Source organism: Hemicordylus capensis, chromosome 2 (assembly GCF_027244095.1).
Source record: "Hemicordylus capensis ecotype Gifberg chromosome 2, rHemCap1.1.pri, whole genome shotgun sequence".
Classification (NCBI taxonomy): Eukaryota; Metazoa; Chordata; class Lepidosauria; order Squamata; family Cordylidae; genus Hemicordylus; species Hemicordylus capensis.
Genome location: NC_069658.1, coordinates 348,080,364 through 348,101,406, shown reverse-complemented (window position 1 = coordinate 348,101,406; position 21,043 = coordinate 348,080,364). Strand labels below are relative to the sequence as shown.

The window sequence follows — 21,043 nt, the reverse complement described above, 5'->3', positions numbered from 1 at the left end:
AGTGACCATGGATAGACTGGGGATTCTGTTGTTGTATTGAACACCCTGCTGCCAAATGGAGTCCCTAAGTGAGCTGACAGAACTGGTTGCAGAGTTTATTTTGGAACTGGCCTTTCACCCAGGCTTTTGGTGTTGGGGGACTTCAATGTTCACTTTGGGACTAGCTTGTCTGGTACAGCTTAGGAGTTCATAGCAGCCATGACAACTATGGCCCTATCCCACAGGACCAATATATACAGCTAGTAACACTCTTGATTTGGTGTTTTGGGTCAGGACTCTTAGAGTGTATCGTTGTCATAGACTAGGACTGCTCAACTTTGGCCTTCTTGCAGATGTTAGCCTACAATTCCCATAATCCCTGGCTACTGGACACTGTGGCTGAGGATTATGGAAGTTGTAGTTCAAAAACAGCTGGGGGGCCTGAGTTGAGCAGGCCTGTCATAGACGGACCACCATCTGTTTAAGGTTGGTTTCATGACCACAACTAGGGGCGCAGGACGTATTAGGACTGCCTTCCTGAGAAGGCTATTGGATCCCAGAGGATTCCAAGAGGCCATGGAAGGGTTTAGAGCTGGTTCTACCAGTGATTCTGTTGATGTCCTGGTGGAGACCTGGAATAGGAAATTTATCAAGGCAGTAGACAAAATTGCCCCTAGGCATCTTCTAGGGGTGTGCACGGAACCGGCTGGTCTGGTTCAGTTCAAGTCCGGACCAGACCCGAACCAGACTAGGCCAGTTTGGTGGCCTGGTCACCAAATACACTACACCAAATTCACCAAATTCACTACAAATTCACCCCCTTGAATTCCCCCAGGTCGGTTTGGTATTTGATTTTAAATAATAATTTAAAAAAATTAATTTACCCCCTTCAGGAGAGTTGTTGGAGGAGGCAGCGGAGAGTCCGTGGAGGTTCCCCTTCCCCCAGCCGGCCACCCTTCATGCCACCACCGGCCATTTGGCTGGCTCTTCAGCCTATTCGGGCCTTCTGCCTCTGGTGCGGTGGCCATTTTGGAGGCCACTATGCCTGTGCAATTGGCCTCTGCATAGCCTGGTCATGCAGAGGCAAATTGCGCAGGTGCGGTGGCCTCCAAAATGGAAGTCAAAAATAATTTTAAAATCTGCAAATCCCCTGAACAGTCCGGGGGTGTTCGGTCCAGGGTTGGACCGATTGGGATGGTTTGGTTTGACCCCGAATGGTCGAACTGAACAGGTTCGACATCGAACACATTCAACGTTGAACCTGTTTGCACATCCCTAGCGTCTTCCCCGTTCTGCATCAGAATCAGCCCCATGGTATACAGAACAGTTACAGGAGCTGAAGCAGCAAGGGAGAAGACTGGAGTGGAAGTGGAGGAGAACACAAAGCCTATTTAAAGGCTTATACTGTGGCAATACATGCAGCAAAGAAGCAATTATGCATATATTGGATCCACATCCAGAGGAGTTCTGAATTATGAGGGGACTGACTAAGGTCCGCTCCTTTCTGAACTTGAATTTAGAGTCTTTGCCATCCTGCTGTGATGCCTTTAATAACTTTTTTGCAGATAAAATCTCTCAGATTCGGGCCAACTTGGACTCTGCTGTTACCGCAGAGTCAATGACAGGAGTGTCCAGTAAATCCTCTTGTTTAATTAGAATGGATCTGTTTCAATTTGTGACTCGTGATGATGTAGACAGACTTCTTGGAGTTGTTTGGCCATCGCCTGTCCTCTGGATACATGCCCAGCATGGCTTAAATCATCTAGTAGAGAGGCTGTTAGAGATGGCCTGGTTGACATTATAAATGCCTCACTGGGGGAGGGCGAAATGCCTCCATGTTTAAAGGAAGCAATTGTGAGATCATTACTCAGAGGTGGATTTAGCCACGGACCTCAGGGACCAGGTCCATGGCCTCTGGCCTCCTGGGGGGCCTTCGGATGATTGGGGGCCTCCCAGAGCCGTGCTGCCCTGCCCGCCACCATGCCACTGCCCTGCACCAATATTTACCATCTTCACCATCAGGGTGGGAGGCGAAACAGTGAGCAGAGCAGGCCTCCCCTCACACACCCCCTGCACTGTGGTGGCCTGTCCGGTGTGCAAGCCTGCACATCATGGCATTCCATATTCACACTGTGCAGATGCGCCTGCTGGACAGGTCAACATGGCAGGGAGGCCTGCTCCACTCGCCACTCACCCCCCATCCCCAGCAGTGAAAATTGCAAATATCAGCACAGGGCAGTGGTGTTGCGGCGGGGCAGTGGTGGGATGGGCATGGAACAGTGGTGGGACTCTGGGAACCACCCCGCCCCCAATCATTTGAAGCCCTTCTCCCTGGAGACAGGAACAGCACTTGGGCAGCAGCAGAAATAAAAAAAAATTAAGGTGGGCCTCACGGCAGGAGCAGGGGTAGTGGGGGCAGTGAGGGGGGGGTCCAAAGTCCTTTAGGTCTGGGCTGCTTTTGGACCTAGGTGTGCCCCTGCCTTTTCTTAAGAAGCTTGCTATAGAGGCCTCAATGATTAATAATTATAGGCCGGTCTCCACCTTCCCTTGCTTGAGCAACATGATTGAGAGGATGGTGGCTGATCAACTAGAGTTTTAGAAGATACTGATTATCTAGACCCATTTAAAACTGGCTTTAGAGAGGGCTATGGGGTTGTGACAGCCTTTATCAGCATAATGGATGATCTATACAAAGGAATTGACAGAGGGAGTGTGACTTTTCTGGTTCTTTTAGATCTCTCTTCAGTATCCTTCTGAATTGTCTGAGGGATTTGGGAATCTCAAGGCTAATCTCAATAGCTTTGAGATTATTTTAATGAAAGGCAGTATAAAAATTCAACAATAAAAATGAACAAATAGTGCTTTGCAGTGGTTCCATTCCTATCTCTCAGGCAGATTTCAGATGGTGTCACTCGGGGACTGTGAAATGAGAGTCATTGTATGGTGTCCATCAGAGCTCCATACTATCCCTGATGCTTTCTAACATTTACATGAAATCGCTGGGTGAAATCATCAGGGGATTAGGAGCAGGGTGCTATCAATATGCTGATGACACCCAAAGCTATCTCTCCATGTCATCATCATCATCATCATCAGGAAAGGGCATAGCTCCCCTAAATGCCTGCCTTCAGGAAGTAAGGGGATGGATGATGGATAATACATTGAAGCCGAATCAAAACAAGTTGAAGGTACTAATGGTGAGGGGTCATAATTTGAGGGATGTGATAGAACGTCCTGTTCTGGATGGGGCTGTACTCCCCTTAAAGGAACAGATTTGTAGCTTGGGAGTGTTTCTGGACCCAGGCCTCACACTGGTGCCTCAGGTGAAGGCTATGGCCAGGAGTGCTTTTTATCAACTTCGGTTGTTATGTCAGCTATGTCCACAACTCTGGTGCACTTCTCGGCTTGACTACTGCAATGTGCTGTATAGGGGGCTGACTTTGTATGTCATTCATAAACTTCAGTTAGTTCAAAATGCAGTAGCCAGATTCGTCTCCGGGGTTTCTCAGAGAATAATATGACCATATTATTTTATTTATTTATTTTATTTTTGACATTTTGCCCGTCTTAAAACAGCTGCACGAGCTGCTGATATTTTTATGAGCAAAATACAAAGTGCTTGTAATTACCTGTAATGCCCAAAACAGCTTAGGACTCGGTTATTTGAGAGAGCATCTCCTTCAGTATGATCCCCAACGGACTTTAAGGTCATCAAGAGAGGTCTGTCTCCAGCTGCTGCCAGCCTGGCTGATGGTGACTCAGGAATGGGTCCTCTCTGTAGCTGCTCCTGGGCTCTGGAATGCAATACCTATGGATATTAGAGGCTTAAGAGATTTAGCAGCCTTTAAAAGAGCCCCACCTTTTTAATTTTATTCTTTAGCCTGGCCTTTAGTAAGTACTGAAATGATTTTAATCTGGTTTTAAATTTGTTTTAATGAGTTATTTGTTGGTTTTTAAATCTGTTTTTATATTTTGAACTGCCTGGAGCCATCTGGGTGAGATGGTATAAAAAAAATCTAATAATAATAATAATAATAATCCCCCCCCCAGTGAGGCACTACCTTGGCGTGGTTGTGGGGCTTGCGTGCTCTGAGGAAGGTGAGAGCTATGCCAAAGGTCCAACCATACTGGACAGGTCTCACCAGAGGAGCCAAACAAAGAGTGCCTCTCCCATCAACAATATGGGGAGACGTAACTTTAATACATCTATACTGGATTGGTTGTCACCCGGGTCCACAAGGACCGGGCCAGGTGCTGGAGTCCCTGGACATCTGGTGGCAAGTGGGCAACAGGACTCAGGATCTTCAGCTGAGCAACCAGGGCTGAAGATAGCAAAGTTACTGGAAGAAACGTTGCTTAACCAGAAAAAAATATACGAAAAATGCCAACAAGGAAATAATGATCTGCTATTACAAGCCTAGTCCAACTAGAAGAGGTTATTTAAAAAGAATGTACCAAATTTGGAAAGAGAAGCATCCAGATACAGAAATAACAGAACAAATGCTAGCAGACCAGAGAAGATCCATAATAAGAAATAAAGTATTCACAGGAGTTAAGCTGGAAGAACTGCAAAGAGCAACACAGGCTCAAGATACGGAAGAAGAATTACCACCAACAGAAGCAGTTGTTCAGGCACAGGTGGAGGAGGTGTTGGAAATAGAGGATGCCACTGTTGCTGAACTGTTTCAAAATCAAAACCAGGCAACCTCCCCTTTGCCTTCACCTCAAAAACCCAAATGCCGTTTGACAGAAAAGCAACAAGAACTAAAGCAAAAAATAACTGAGCACATGAACCAAACAACCACCAGGGTTCCACTTCCACCTCTAAAAACAGTTGCCAAAAAACAATTTGCTCAGGTATTAAAAGATGTCAATGCTGCACTTGCAGAAATAACAACCAATAATTTACAAGAAACAAACCAACTAATGTACAGTGCAGCAACAATAACAACACAAGAGCTCGGATATAAGATCAATGGACCTGTGAAAAAAGAAAGTAGTACATCACCTAAATGGAAGATTAGATTAGAAAGTAAAATCTCCAGGCTCAGATCAGATGCTAGTAAATTGAAAGATATGAAAGAGAAGAAGCTGAAGAATGAAAACACCAAACAGTATCTGATCCAAAAATACCACCTAGATTCAAGGAGAATTAGAGAAGTCCTGGAAATAATAAAGCAGCAAATAACAGCAGTGTCAAAGAAGATTAGCAGATATGAAGCCAGAACTACACAACACAGGCAGAATCTCCAATTCCAGTCGAATCAGAGACGTTTCTACCAAAGCATAGAAGGAGAAACTGCAAGAAACCTAGAAACACCAAATAAAGAAGAAACAGTGCAATTCTGGGGGAAATTATGGGACAATCCAATAGATTATAATAAAAAAGCAGGCTGGATGAAAGAGGTCAAAAAATGTAACCAACAAATGCAAGATCTAATAATAACACCAGAATTAATAAGTGAAAGAGCAAAGAAAATTAAAAATTGGACGGCTCCAGGCGACGATGAACTGCATGGTTTTTGGCTTAAACACCTAACAAGCCTTCATAAACAACTATCAAAACAGTTCAATCACATTTTGCAAGGAGGTGGTATTCAACAATGGCTAACAACTGGGAAAACTCATCTCATCATGAAAGACCCAGCAAAAGGTGCACTTCCAAGTAATTATAGACCGATAACCTGTCTGCCAACCATGTTCAAATTATTAACTGGAATAATAGCAGATGAAGTGATGCAACACTTATTAACTAACAAACAGCTTCCAGTTGAACAGAAAGGAAATTGCCCGAACACCAGAGGCACAAAAGACCAGCTGCTGATTGACAAAATGATTTTAGAAAACTGCAAGAGAAGAAAAACCAATCTAAGTGTTGCATGGATTGACTACAAGAAAGCCTTCGATTCATTGCCTCACACATGGATACTAAAATGTTTAGAAACAACTGGTGTCAGCAAAAACATCCAGATATTTATTTAAAAAAGCAATGAGCATGTGGAGTACACAGTTAACAATCAATGGCGAGACACTTGGACAGGTTAGCATTAGAAGAGGCATTTTCCAAGGGGACTCACTATCCCCTCTGTTGTTTGTAATCACCATGACCCCACTTTCACAAATACTACACAAAACAGGCCTCGGATACCAAACATCTAAAACATCAAGTCAAATCAACCATCTGCTGTACATGGACGATCGGAAGTTGTATGCAAAGTCCCAGTCAGAAATCGAATCTCTGCTAAACACTGTCCGTATATTCAGTAGCGATATAGCAATGGAGTTTGGACTAGACAAGTGTGCTGCATTAATAATGAACAGAGGGAAAATAAGAAAAACAGAAGGAATAGAACTGCCCAATGGAAGCAACATCAAGAACCTGGAAGAGAAAGAACATTACAAATACTTGGGTATTCTCCAGGCTGATAACATCGCACACACTGAAGTTAAAAGAAAAATAGGAAGTGAATGCATCAGGAGAGTTAGAAAAACCCTCAAGTCCAAACTCAATGGGGGGAACCCCATACAAGCCATAAACACCTGGGCTATACCTGTTATCAGACACAGTGCAGGAATAATAGACTGGACCCAGGCAGAGCTAGAGACGCTAGATCGTAAGACCAGGAAAATCATGACCATCAGTCATGCTCTGCACCCCCGCAGTGATGTTGATAGGCTATACCTCCCTTGCAGCTCAGGTGGAAGAGGAATGCTGCAAGTCCATCAAACAGTAGAGGAGGAGAAAAGAGGCCTTGAAGAATATATCAAGGACAGTGAAGAAGATGCACTTCAAATGGTCAATAATGCGAAACTATTCAACACCAATGAAAATAAGCAGGCCTACAAGAAAGAACAAGTCAAGAACTGAGCAGAAAAATGGAAAAATAAGCCCCTGCATGGTCAATATTTGCACAATATAAGTGGAAAATCAGACATCACCAAGACCTGGCAATGGCTTAAGAATGGCAACTTAAAGAAAGAAACAGAGGGTTTAATACTGGGTGCACAAGAACAGGCACTAAGAACAAATGCAATAAGAGCAAAAGTCAAAAAATCCACCACAAACAGCAAGTGCCGCCTTTGTAAGGAAGCAGATGAAACCGTGGACCACCTTATCAGCTGTTGTAAAAAGATCGCACAGACTCACTACAAACAAAGGCATGACAAAGAAGCAGGGATGATACACTGTAACATCTGCAAAAAATACAAGCTACCTGTAGCCAAAAATTGGTGGGACCATAAAATTGAAAAAGTTGAAGAAAATGAAGATGTAAAAATATTATGGGACTTCCAACTACAAACAGACAAACATCTGCCACACAATACAACAGATATAACTGTAGTTGTGTTGAAAGAAAAACAAGTCAAAATAATCGACATAGCAATACCAGGGGATAGCAGAATAGAAGAAAAAGAAATAGAAAAAATCACCAAATACAAAGATCTACAAATTGAAATTGAAAGGCTGTGGCAGAAAAAGACCCAAATAATCCCAGTGGTAATTGGCACCCTGGGTGCAGTTCCAAAAGACCTTGAAAAGCACCTCAACACCACAGAGGCCACAGAAATCACCATCAGCCAATTACAAAAAGCAGCTTTACTGGGAACAGCCTATATTCTGCGATGATATCTATAACAACAGCAACAACATTGACAAAAAAATTCAGCCATCCCAGGTCCTTGGGAAGGACTCGATGTCTGGATAAAACGAACCTGTCAATAACACCTTTCTTACTGTGCAAACAAGAAATAATAATGGAAAAGGAGAAGGAGAAGGAGAAGAAGAGCTGTTTTAAGGTCATTAAGGTCATTGCCTTGGTCAGCCTGATGAATGATCAATTGGGAATGGACAGAGGAAGTATGACTCTGTTGGTCCTTTTGGACCTCTCAGAGGCTTTCAATACTATCTACCATAGTATCCTTCTGGATCATCTGAGGGGGTTGGGAGTGGGGGACACTGCTTTGCAGTGGTTCTGCTCCTACCTGTCGGGCAGGTTCCCAGTCGTGTCCCTTGGAGACTGTTGTTCTTCAAAATCTGAACTTTTGTATGGTGTGCCTCAGGGGGGCTCCGTATTGTCTCCGATGTTGTTTAACATCTGCATGAAACCGCAGGGAGAGATCATCAAGAGATTTTGTGCTGGGTGTTATCAGTATGCTGATGACACCCAAATCTATTTCTCCATGCCAACATCATTGGGAGAGGGCATAACCTCCCTAAATGCCTGCCTGGAGTCGGTAATGGGATGGATGAGGGACAGCAAACTGAGACTGAATCCAGATAAGACGGAGGTATTTATTGTACAGGGTTGAAACTCGGGAGATGAGTTTGATCTGCCTGTTCTGGATGGGGTCACACTTCCCCAGAAGGAACAGGTGCACAGTCTGGGGATGCTTCTGGATCTGAGTCTTCCCTGGTATCCCAGGCTGAGGCGGCGGCCAGAAGTGCCTTTTATCAGCTTCGGTTAATATGCCAGCTGTGTCTGCTTCTTGAGATAAAGAACCTCAGGACAGTGGTACATCTTCTGGTCACCTCCAGACTGGATTACTGTAATGCATTCTATGTGGGTCTGCCTTTGTATGTAGCCCTGAAACTACAGCTGGTTCAGAATGTGACAGCCAGGTTGGTCTCCAGCTCATCTCGGAGAGACCATATTACTCCTGTATTGAAAGAGCTACACTGGCTGCCGATAAGTTTCCGGGCAAAATACAAGGTGCTGGTTGTAACCTATAAAGCCCTAAATGGCTTGGACCCTGGGTATCAAAGAGGACATCTTCTTCGTCATAAACCCCACCACCTACTGAAATCATCAGGAGACGTCCGTCGGCAGTTGCCACTGGCTTGTCTGGTGGATACTTGGGGACGGGCCTTCTCATTTGTTGCCCCAATGCTTTGAAATGCGCTCCTTGCTAAAATAAGAGCTTCCTCATCTCTGACAATTTTTAAAAAATCTTTAAAGACACATTTGTTCACCCAGGCTTTTAATTAAATACTGTTTTAATAGTTTTAACTTGGTTTTAAAATATTGCTTTAAGGTTTTAAATTGTTGTAATGTTTTGACTTTTTGCTGCCATTTATTTTAACCAATGTTTTAATTTCTTGTTGTCATTTATTTGTTTTAACTAATTTTTTAACTTTTCTGTTTTTGTTGTAAACTGCCCAGAGATGCACGTTTTGGGCGGTATAAAAATATGTCAAATAAATAAATAAATAAATAAATAAATAAATAAATAAATAAATAAATAAATAAATAAATAAATAAAAAAAAGTCCCTCCAGAAATGGGCATAGCTGACATACCAGCTCAAGCTGATAAAAAGTACTCCTGGTCACTGCCTCAACCTGAGAAACCAGAGAGAGTTTTGAATCCAGGAGCACTCCCAAGCTACATACCTGAACTTTCAGGAAGAGTGTAACCCCATCCAGAACACACAGATCTAAACCATCTCTCTGGTCCTGATCCCCCATAGTACGTTCTGACCTATTTGGCTTCAACTCCAGTTTGTTATCCCTCATCCAGCCCATTACTGCTTTCAGTCAGGCATTTAGGGAAGTTATGTCATTTCCTGATGAGGTTTATATGGAGAAATAGATCTGGGTGTCATCAGCATATTGAAATACCCTGTACCAAACCTCCTGGTGATCTCTCCCAGAGGTTTAATGTTGATGTTAAAGACCATTGGAGACAGTACAGATCCTTGTGGAACTCATACTTTAGCTCTCACTTTGCAGAGCAGCAGTCTCCAAGTGACATCGTTTGGAATCTACCAGAGAGGTATGAACTGAACCAATGTAAAACAGTGCCACCAAATTCTACCTCCTTCAGGTGACCCAGCTGGTTATGAGTTGATGGCATCTATGGTATTGAAAGTCGCTGATTGATCCAAAAGGATCAGCAGAGTCCCACGCCCTTGATCAACAGCCAATCAGAGATCATCCATCAGGATGACCAAAGCTGCTGCAATTCCATAGCCCACTCAAAAACCAGTTTGAAATGGGTCTAGACAATCTATATAATCCAAAATTACCTGGAGCTGAGAGGCCACCACCCACTCAGTCATCTTGCCTGACCATGGAAGATTGGAAACGGGCCTTTAATTAGCTAACTGATGGATCCAATGCAGGTTTCTTCACATAATGTCTAATAATAGACTCTTTAAGACAAGGAGGCATCCTGCCCTCCCTAAGAGAAGCATTTATAAAATTTACCTGACCCTCTCTGATAATACAGTTACCAGATGAAATAAGCCAAGTTGGGCAAGGGTCGAGAGAACAGGTTGTAGGACATACAGTTTGAAGCAGTTTGCCCACATCCTCAGGAGACACTAACTGAAAGTGATCCAATCTAATCCTAAAAGAGGAGTTACTGGTCACTATTTCTGGGTTTAATTCTATCAGAACATTTGAGAAATTTTACATTTGCTTTGAGTGAATAAACAGCATTCCACTAATTGGTCGTGAGTAAGCACCATTGACATCAATGAGACAAGTCAGTAATGACTAATCTAAGTCCCATTAATTTCAATTGGACATAGTAATGACTAACTTAGTCTGGATGCTGCCCATTGTCTGCAGCTTAAGAGATCCTGCTCACTGAGATATGGAACTTTAGTCCAAGCATTTCTTCTAGCCTATCTGCCTAAAACTGCAATGGCTTGCAATGTTGCCACAATGGCGGCATTCCTTGACATTGATAGATTTTGTCCAATCACTTATTTTGCAGGAACAGCACAGCCTTGGATTAGACCATTAAACAAACAGAAACCTAAGCCTACTTTACACAAGGGACTAGCACAGCCATTGTGACTGAAATGAGCTTGAGCTTCTGCAGAAGCAAATGAATTTTTTAAATTAATATTGCTTTCCTTTTCCACGGATGTAAAAAATTCCATATTCAATCTAAGGTCCATCAATATTTTATTTTGTCTGTTACTGATGAAAGTATAGAAATTTTCCTTAGAGTGATATCTTTCAAATCTTCATAAAAATATCATTTATAGTTCGATAAATAATGCAGATCTTCAGAAACTCTGAAATATATTAAAAAGTAAATATGGAGAGTTGAATATTCTCCCTAACCACTCTCAACTCAGCTAGTGTTCCTTATTCATAGGGTGCAATTACTTTAATACCAGAGTGCTGTTTCTAAACTAAACTAAACTAAACTAAACTAAACTAAACTAAACTAAACTAAACTAAACTAAACTAAACTAGTGGTGTGTGTGTGTGTGTGTGTGTGTGTGTGTGTGTGTTCAGTATATTAAGAGTTTCCAAACAGGGAAGAGCATGGCAAAGGTAATACCAGAAAGGCAGCTGCCTTGAGAAGAGAAGACTAAGGAAAGACTAATATGATAGCTTTCCTCTGCCTCATCTGTCTAGCAGTGGTCCTCTCCAAGGATACAGGAAGAGGTGTTTCAAAACCTTCCACTCACATTCCTTTAGGTGATAATGAGGCTCTTCTCACAAGCAGCAGGAACTGGGTAAAGGGAGCCCAGCCCGCTTCCTGCTGCTCGTGTGCAGCAATGGGAGCTGCGCGGCTACTGGCGGCGGCTCGACAGCAAGCCCACTTATGGAGCCCAGTGCTTAGCCTGGGTTTTGGGCATGAGAGTGCCCCCAAAGTGGGTTAATTGATCATGTGTTGCCGCGGTGCGACTCCACACTGCAATGGGTAGTAGCCTCCCAACCAGGCAGCTACAACAAGCCTCCCAGTGTTGGGAAGCTCCCGAAAAGCTTTATGGGATTCCCGGGGGTCAGGAAGCCCCCAAACTCACCACCCCAACTGGCTCCATGATGGAGCCAGTAATCGTCTGGGCAGCTGATCCGGCCGCCCATGGTGGGCTCCCTGCTTGTCTGCGGGGAGAGCAGGTCAAGCCTGTTCTCCCCATAAACCCCCTTTTGGCTCTACACACAGATCGTGTGTAGAACCTTAATGGTAGGAATTAAACTTGAGCGTATATGTGCACTAGCAGTAACCTATAACACCCACAGCTGATCCAGTTGACACCTATAGATTCTTTAGGGGGATTTGTTTTCTCAAATCATATGGAATAATGAGTTCAGAAAATCGAATGAATGAATGAATAGGTGGAAAGCCCCTTTCCATTTAATGGTCCCCATGCAGTGCAGCAAAATGTGTTGGTTCAGCACAGCTCATACTGCTAAGTGTGCCTCCAACTGCCCACACTTTTACAGAAGAGGGCAGTTCCACTCCAACTTAATATTGCACAACAGCAGTTGTGTGATGCGGCCTCCATTATTTCCAATGGAGACAGTATCATGTAGCTGCTCCGATTGTGCAATTTTAAGTCAAAGTTGTGCTGAACTTACCACATTTCACTGCACTGAATGTGGATCACTCTTTTTAGTTTTGCTGTTTTTGTTAATCACTAAATATGTTTTTAGGGCACTTCACACAATTGTGTGCACTCCTGTTTTGTGATCAGTGTAAAACAAGATCAGAGGTGGGGAGCTTGATCATTTGCTAAGACCCATCTGGGTTAGAATGAGCACACCTTACCCACATTTTGTCTTCAGCTTTGAAACAAGGTAGGAGGAGAAACCATTCTACTCAGCTGGGGCTTAGCACGAGCAAGCTCCCTGCCTCCTATTTTGTTTTATGCTTAGACATGGAGCTCTTTCTCATGTTTGATGAGAAAGGGCTTGAGGGAAAATGGGGAGGAAGGCTACCAGCACACTTCCCCAGAAGTCAGGGGATAGGAAGCAGTGGCCCATCACCCAAAACTCCCCGAATGCACTGTGCAAGTCCATGGTGCATAGTTGGGATTCCCACAATGCTGGCCGGAGAACCCACAGTTTCCCGGGGCAAGCAGCTGGGGCTGGCAGACGACCAAGAAAATGAGATTAAGAGAGCACTTGCATCAAGCTTTTAGTTTATGATGTTTTAAAGTTTTATTTATGGTGATTTTAATCTGTTTTATATGATGTTTAGCTTGTAGCTGTTGTTGGTTTAAATTGTAAACCAACCTGAGATTTTATATAGGGCAATATATACATGTGTTAAATAAATGCTTAAACAGGAACACAGGAACATAGGAAGCTGCCATATACTGAGTCAGACCATTGGTCTATCTAGCTCAATATTGTCTTCACAGACTGGCAGCAGCTTCTCAAGTTTGCAGGCAGGAATCTCTCTCAGCCCTATCTTGGAGAAGCCAGGGAAGGAACTTGAAACCTTCTGCTCTTCCCAGAGCAGCTTCATCCCCTGAGGGGAATATCTTGCAGTGCTCACACATCAAGACTCCCATTCATATGCAACCCGGGCAGACCCTGCTTAGCTATAGGGACAAGTCATGCTTGCTACCACAAGACCAGCTCTCCTCTCTACACAGACTGGCAGTGGCTTCTCCAAGGTTGCGGGCAGGAATCTCTCTCAGCCCTATCTTGGAGATGCCAGGAAGGGAACTTGGAACCTAGATGTTAGTCCCAGAGCGGCTCCATCCCCTAAGGGGAATATCTTACAGTGCTCACTGGGGTGTGCACGGAACTGGCTGGTCCAGTTCAGTTCAGTCTGGCAACCCCTCGAACCCACTTCCACGGTTCTGTCTGGTCCTGGGGGAGGGGGTTGGACAATTTATATATATATAAAGAGCCGGCTGGCTCTTTGGCAGTAAAACTGTGTTGAATGGTCTTGTGGTAGCAACCAGGTATGTTACCAGGGAGGACCCTGCTTAGCTAAGGGGACAAGTCATGCTTGCTGCCACAAGACCATTGCACACAGTTTTGCTGCTGTTTGTTGATTTCTTCCCATTGTCCAGCAAACTAAGCATTCATTCTACTTCTTGAGCAATCTAATAAGACAATGTTCATTTGTGATCTTCGCTAAGACTTCAGCCTTAATAGCAAGCCCATGGGAGGTACGTAAATTATGACAAACAAACATGCACCTTAACCGATCTGTACCTTGCTGCAGGGAGCAATCCAATATGCTATGGCGAGGAATGGAAGGCCTATAGAGACTCCGAAGACAGCCAAGAATTTCACAGCAATCGACTGCTGGCGTAAGCCTGAGAGATTTTCATACCACATGGTGAGCAACTGCTGCTGACAGTTGGGATGGGCAACAAACTGAAAGAGGAAAATACATGTAAGCATTGCCTGAAGAGTATAAGGGTTAAGCAAGTAAGCTGTGTATCCTTACCACAGAGTGCTGTGTGGAAACTGGGGTAGAGGGATGGCTGATCTGTGTTTGGCAGCCAAAAAGATACATTTTTTTAAACATTCATGCTTGCAGAAAAGTTCACAGTAAAATCATAAAAAATAGATCTATTGGCATCATACATTCAGTAATGATTGTGTGCCTCTTATCTAGAGATGGCGAGTGCCGGGCGTGGGGAAGAGTCCCAACAGTTCAAACCTACTCTACATGCAGATTGTCTCTTACATCAACAGTACTTGGTGTCAATTGCAACAGGAGTTAGAAAGTTACCATCGCATGTGATTGCCATCTTTTGAAAAATCTGCATTGTAAGAACACCAGTGCTAAAGTACTCTCTACTATGACTTCATTCTTAAATGCAGCTCAGCTATCTGAAGCTTTCAAAGCACACTTCAACTTTTTCCATCGTTCTTCACATAACAGGTGTGGTATAAAAGCCAACATTCATGAAGCTGTTACAGAAAGCACTGTAAAGTGGCCGATGAATGATATCTGAGGGGTGATTTCTGCCTAGACACTGTCCCAGGCCGGCACACTGATGTGCTTCTGTGATCTATGCAGAAGTGTAGGGATGGTAGGTTGTCAAGCTGTTTTTCCCCCTCACTGCACAAATATTTAATAGAATCATCCTGTAGTGTTCTATCCTTGTTCAATGTAATCTTGAAAAAAGATTCAAAAAAGATGCATGCATGTTGCAGGATGGTTCATCAGCAGCCCTGCTTGTGTTAATCCTTTTCATGTCAGCATCCCTGTTGAACAGTCTGCCAGGGAAGCTTTAAAACGTGAATAAAGAAACTGGGTCTCTATGATCTGACTGTTCATACACTAATTCATGAATGGAGTACCCACAAATTACGAGGGTCTCCTGTACTCTTACTTTCTCCATCCCCATCACACTCAATCCACTTATTTTCTCAGACACTGACCTACCACCGGCACAGCCCAATTGCTCATGTTTTAGACATTCAGACATGTTTTAGGCATTTTCTTGGCTTGAAAATATTCTCGCCTGGTGACCCTCACTATGTAGGAAAAAAAGGTTGTCCTTCTTCCCTGTGGAAGAAGGGATAAATTTCTCTGCCACACAGCAATGGGTTTTCCATATGATCATAGTTCAAGCATAATCCAAATTAGTCCTGAGGTGCATATCGAATGTAGGTGTGCACCGTTTCCTCCTATGTTTGAGAATGCTTCATGTGCCTTCCCATGCCCAATGAGAAATCTCTATGGAATTAAAAATTATCAGTACATCAATGGAGTGAGTGCTGATTGCATTAGATCCTCTGGATCAGGGATTCTAAACATTGGGGCCACAGATGTTATTGGACGTTAACTCCCATAATTCCCAGCCCCAGTGGCCTTTGGTCAGGGATTATGGGAGGTGAAGTCCAATAACATCAAGTGACCCAATGTTGAGAACCCCTGCTCTGGATTATTTTGGAACTAAATAGAGAAGAAAGTTAGGCAAGATAGAGAAGTGTGTACCTTAACAGAAGATACGTTCCTTACTATGCTTCAAGTCCCAGTTGACCAGCCCTTGCAGTCCTTAAGCATATTTCTCTTTTGACTTGAATAGGACTTTAGGATGTGGTTGAGTTCAGCATGTTCTTAAAACCATTTCCCATTGAGATAATAATGTACCACCTTTGTTAACTACCAAATTCAACTCATTTTCCTTTTCAAGAAAAAACCCCATCAGAATCTCTGCTTGCTATTCATTACTCATGTAGAAACAATGCAGGGAATTAAAGCTGCATTTAATCAAACCAATGCCAAAGGCAAAGTCAGAGTCCAAAATGTTTTGTACAAAGAAAATGAACTGTTTATTAGTTTAGTGTTAAAGCACCAACAGCTCTTGAAGGAGGGGATGGCATCTCACATTTAGGAACATTAAAAATTCTCTAATTTGAGCTTCCAAAGCAAACTGAGGGATGGATATCTGGAACTGGAGAAAAGAGGAACTGTGAATGTAACTGAAATGGAATGTGACCAAAAAACCGAAAAAGCCTTGTCATGCAACGCTTATAAGAAGAACGCTAAGTGCCAGGGTTAATGGATCAGTTTATATGGGCTTCCTATAGTCTTTCATGAGTAATGGAAGAACTACATAGCTGCATGAAATGGGGTGACTTGCAAGACACCTGTCAGGATAGCGGTTTTTAATAATATACAGTAATAGCCACCTAATGGCGCATCAGGAAATGACTTGACTAGCAAGCCAGAGGTTGCTGGTTTGAATCCCCACTGGTATGTTTCCTAGACTATGGGAAACACCTATATTGGGCAGCAGCGATATAGGAAGATGCTGAAAGGCATCGTCTCATACTGCGCGGGAGGAGGCAATGGTAAACCTCTCCTGTATTCTACCAAAGACAACCACAGGGCTCCGTGGTCACCAGAAGTGGACACCGACTTGACGGCACACCTTTACTTTTACCTAATAGCACAATTAACCCAGTGGAGAAGCTATACAAAAAAATAGTCTTTCCATGCCAGGGTCAAAACAAATTATTTTACATGGGCTTCCTAAAATCTTCCATAAGCAATGGAAGAATTTTATGAATGCATAAGGCTAGCTGGCTAACAAACCTCATGTTGTGTTGGTGCTATCTAATTAGTAACTGGACCATTCATTACTACGGATCGCCTATAGTACTTCCATCACATCAATCAAAGCAGCATTCTGCTCATGTAAGTGGGACAGAGGCAACTTGGTCTGTCCTGCCTTCGATCTGTTTTTTCTACAGCGTGACTGTGTATGGCAGTTCTCAGTTCCAGCCTTAATGAATGGCCCTTAAGATGCTGAAAAGGGGGATTACTGATCTCAGCCACATCAGCACTGCCTACTGTTGTATCAACATTTCTGCTGAAGTCAAATCCAAGCATTAGCACAAGAGAATGAATTGTCCTATACTGTAAGTGAGATCCTTACCCTCTGCTTCTCTGAGCAGCTCATGATTAATCTGGATTATGTGGGAAATGCATTGTTGTCATGTCAAGCCTGTGATTCTCTTGTAACACTACTGAGGGAACTGGATGTAGGGGAGAATCCGTGAGAATAAGGGAGGTGCTTAACCGGTGTGGTTTACAAATCAGAACACACCAATTAAAACTTTATAGCATATAAAACAAATTAAAATAACCATCAATAAAAATTTAAAATATTACAAACTAAAAGGCTGACAAAATAGGAGCATTTCCAAACCCAATATCTGGCTTTAAAACAGCCAGAGATTGTGAGATTCTGATTTCATTTAGGAGTGCATTCCAGAGCCCTGAGGCAACCCTAGAGAATGCCCCATCTTGGGGCACCACCAAATGAGCCAGTGGTAACCACAATGGGACTCCCGCTGTTATCTTCATAGCCAGTGGTGTTCATGAATTTAACACTTAATTAAACTGTCACAGATTATCAAGGTTTCCAAACTCCAATTGGATCCAGTGCTTCTTCCCTCACCCAAGAGACAGCTGACTCAAGCCACACTATTGCCTCAGAGCACTGCGAGGAGCTTTCCCAGATGGCAGTCTTTAGTGAGGGTTTTCTGCGAAGATTTAATGTGAGTTCAAAGTTGCCCCCCCCCAAACCAATGGAAAAAGTAGAATTTTATCCCAGATATAAATCAAGCTACACTCTAACAAGCAATGAGAAACTTGAATTGTGTGTGAAGTGCTCCCCGATAGCTCACAGGACCTTTGGGGTAAATTTTTCCAATATGTGAATGCACACCTCCATTCTGGAGGAGATGTGAGGAGATGCGAACTCAAAGCCAGGTTTGAAAAGCTTCCAGCACACCAGAGTGGTTGCTGAGGCAACAAGTGGGAATGCAGGAGGGAGCCAACCAAAGGATGGTTATGAAAACATAAGCGGGGCAAGGGCAGATTGGGAAATGATTTGGCTGACAGGACGGTGGTAGGAAGTGGAAACAGGAAGAAGAGAAAGGCTATTAAGGGGAATGCAAAAGAGACTGAGGAGGAAGTAAGCAATGATAATAATAATAATAATAATGGCTCAGGGTGGTTTACAAAGAGAAATAACAAACAAATAAGATGGCTCCCTGTCCCCAAGGGGCTCACATTCTAAAAAGAAACTTAAGACACATACCAGCAACAGCCACTGGAGGTACTGTGCTGGAGGTGAATAGGGCCAGTTACTCTCCCCCTGCTAAATAAAGAGAATCACCACGGTAAAAGGTGCCTCTTTGCCCAGTTAGCAGGGGTGATGATCAGGGGTGCACCCAGAGAACAGCCTCTGAGGACAACTCTATCAAGTAGGAGGAGGAAAAGGGTGCTGAGTGAACTCCCCTCCCCACTTATACTGAGGCCACATGGAAGCAGAATGGGAGGAATTCCTGCACAGTTCCTCTCAAGAACAAATGACAGCTCATTTGCTCAGTGTTATGCATAACAGTGAATGAGACATAAGAGCCCAGAGAACATAATTTCCCCTTTTGCTGATATCCATCCATATAGTATATAGTTTATTAAAAAAAGATCTACCAATGTTGGGATCATTCTCCACCCTACTGAACACAAATGAAATTGCCTGTTCTGAAAGTGGGGTTTCTTGATGACAAAATCACAGCAGCTTCACAAAGGAGTTTTATTACGTTATCGAAGATGAAGCTTCTTCGATTTGCATCTTCTTCCCGCAGTGAATGAATTTACACCACATCTAATGGGACTGACTGCTAATAATCTTTTGACATGATTAAAGATAAAGATAATGAAAAAGTTGAGATAAAGAAAATGTCATTATTGTAGTTTATTGCATTTATGGAAAGCAAAAAACAAAACAAAACCAGGAAGATTAAGGCTCTTCAAGAGGAAAATAAAATAAAATGGAAAGAAAATGTTCAAAGGCACAAGCCCCAGGGATCTCATGACACATCCCCATATAAATATTGGAGAAAAGAAAGACACTGAAAACTGAAAAAGAACAGCAATTCTTACTTGTTAATTTAGTGCTTCTGTCTTGGCTATACCAATACTTTCAGAGAAAATAAAATGGTAGCATTTATTTTTGTGTTTTCAAATTAAGGCATGCAAATATGGAGGAACTAAGAACATAAGAACAGCCCTGCTGGATCAGGCCCAAGGCCCATCTGGTCTAGCATCCTGTTTCGCACAGTGGCCCACCAGATGCCACTGAAAGCCACAGGCAGGAGTTGAAGGCATGCCCTCTCTCCTGCTGTTACTCTCCTGCAAATGGTACTCAGAGGCATCCTGCCTTTGAGGCTGGAGGTAGCCTATAGCCCTCCGACTAGTAACTGTTGATAGCCCTCTCCTCCATGAAGTTATCCAAACCCACCTTAAAGCCTTCCAAGTTGTTGGCTGTCACCACATCTTGTGGCAGAGAATTCCACAAGCTGATTATGCATTGTGTGAAAAAATACTTCCATTTGCTGGTCCCAGCAAACAATTTCCCAGCAATCAATTTTATGAGATGACCCCTGGTTCTAGTGCTATGTGAGAGGGAGAAGAATTTCTCTTTATCCACTTTCTCCACACCATGCATGATTTTATAGACCTCTATCATGTTTCCCTGCAGTCGTCTTTTTTCTAAACTGAATAGCCCCAAGTGTTGTAGCCTTGCCTCATAAGGAAGGTGATCTAGGCTCCTGATCATCTTGGTTGCCCCCTTCTGCACCTTTTCCAGTTCTACAATGTCCTTTTTTAGATGTGGTGACTAGAACTGTACGCAGTACTCCAGGTGTGGCTACACCATAGTTTTGTATAAGGGCATTATAATATTAGCAGTTTTATTTTCAATCCCCTTCCGCATGATCCCTAGCATGGAATTGGCCTTTTTCACAGCTGCCACACATTGAGTCGACACTTTCAAAGAGCTGTCCACCATGGTCCCAAGATCCCTCTCCTGGTCAGTCACTGACAGCTCAGATCCCATCAGTGTATACTTGAAGTTGGGGTTTTTTGTCCTAATGTGCATCACTTTACACTTGCCAACACTGAACCACATTTGCCATTCAGACCCTATCAGACTCAGCTCTCTAGCTTCCATCCCTAAAAAGCCTGGTTCAGGAACAGGTATATGCTCAGTATCCTCTGCCGTGAAGACTGACACAAAGAACTCATTCAGTTTCTCTGCAACCTCCATATCCTCCTTAATAATCCCTTTCACTCCCTCATTGTCTAATGGTCCAACCGCCTCCCTGGCAGGTTTCCTGCTTCTGATGTACTTAAAGAAGTTTTTGTTTTTCCCCTTGATACTTCTGGCTAAATGTTCCTCAAACTCTCTTTTTGCCTCCCTTATTGTCACCTTGCATTTCTTCTGCCAGAGTTTGTGTTCCTTTCTGTTCTCTTCATTTGGACAGGCCTTCCAATTTTGGAAGGAAGTCTTCTTCCCTTTTATGGCTTCCTTGACGGTACCCGTTAGCCATGCTGGCATCCTCCTGGACTTAGTGGTACCTTTCCTCCTTATGGGTATACAATCTAACTGGGCTTCTAGTATTGTGGTTTTGAGTAAACTCCATGCACTCTGGAGCGAAGTGACTCTCCTGATTTTCTCCCTCAGCTTTCTTTTCACCATACTCCTCATTTTGGAGAAGTTTCCTCTTTTGAAATTTAAAATGTCTGTGTTTGACATCCTTGGTGATTCTCTCCCTGCATGTATGCTGATGCACATTGGGACAAAGTGATGCACATTGGGATGAAAAACCCCAACTTCAAGTATATGCTGATGGGATCCGAGCTGTCGGTGATGGACCAGGAGAGGGATCTTGGGGTTGTGGTTGACAGTTCGTTGAAAGTGTCGACTCAATGTGCGGCAGCTGTGAAAAAGGCAAATTCCATGCTAGGGATCATTAGAAAGGGGATTGAAAATAAAACGGCTAACATTATAATGCCCTTATACAAAACTATGGTGCGACCACA

At 43.3% G+C, this 21,043-nt stretch overlaps 1 protein-coding gene across 5 annotated transcripts in view; it reads right to left on the bottom strand.

Moving 5' to 3' along the window:
- Positions 1–21,043, bottom strand: part of TRPC7 (transient receptor potential cation channel subfamily C member 7) — a 227,258-nt gene that overhangs the window by 82,892 nt on the left and 123,323 nt on the right. For all 5 annotated transcript variants that reach the window (XM_053288511.1, XM_053288510.1, XM_053288513.1 and 2 more), the window contains one exon: positions 13,897–14,061. In XM_053288511.1, the coding sequence (XP_053144486.1) occupies positions 13,897–14,061 (165 nt within the window). The remainder of the gene's footprint in view (positions 1–13,896; positions 14,062–21,043) is intronic.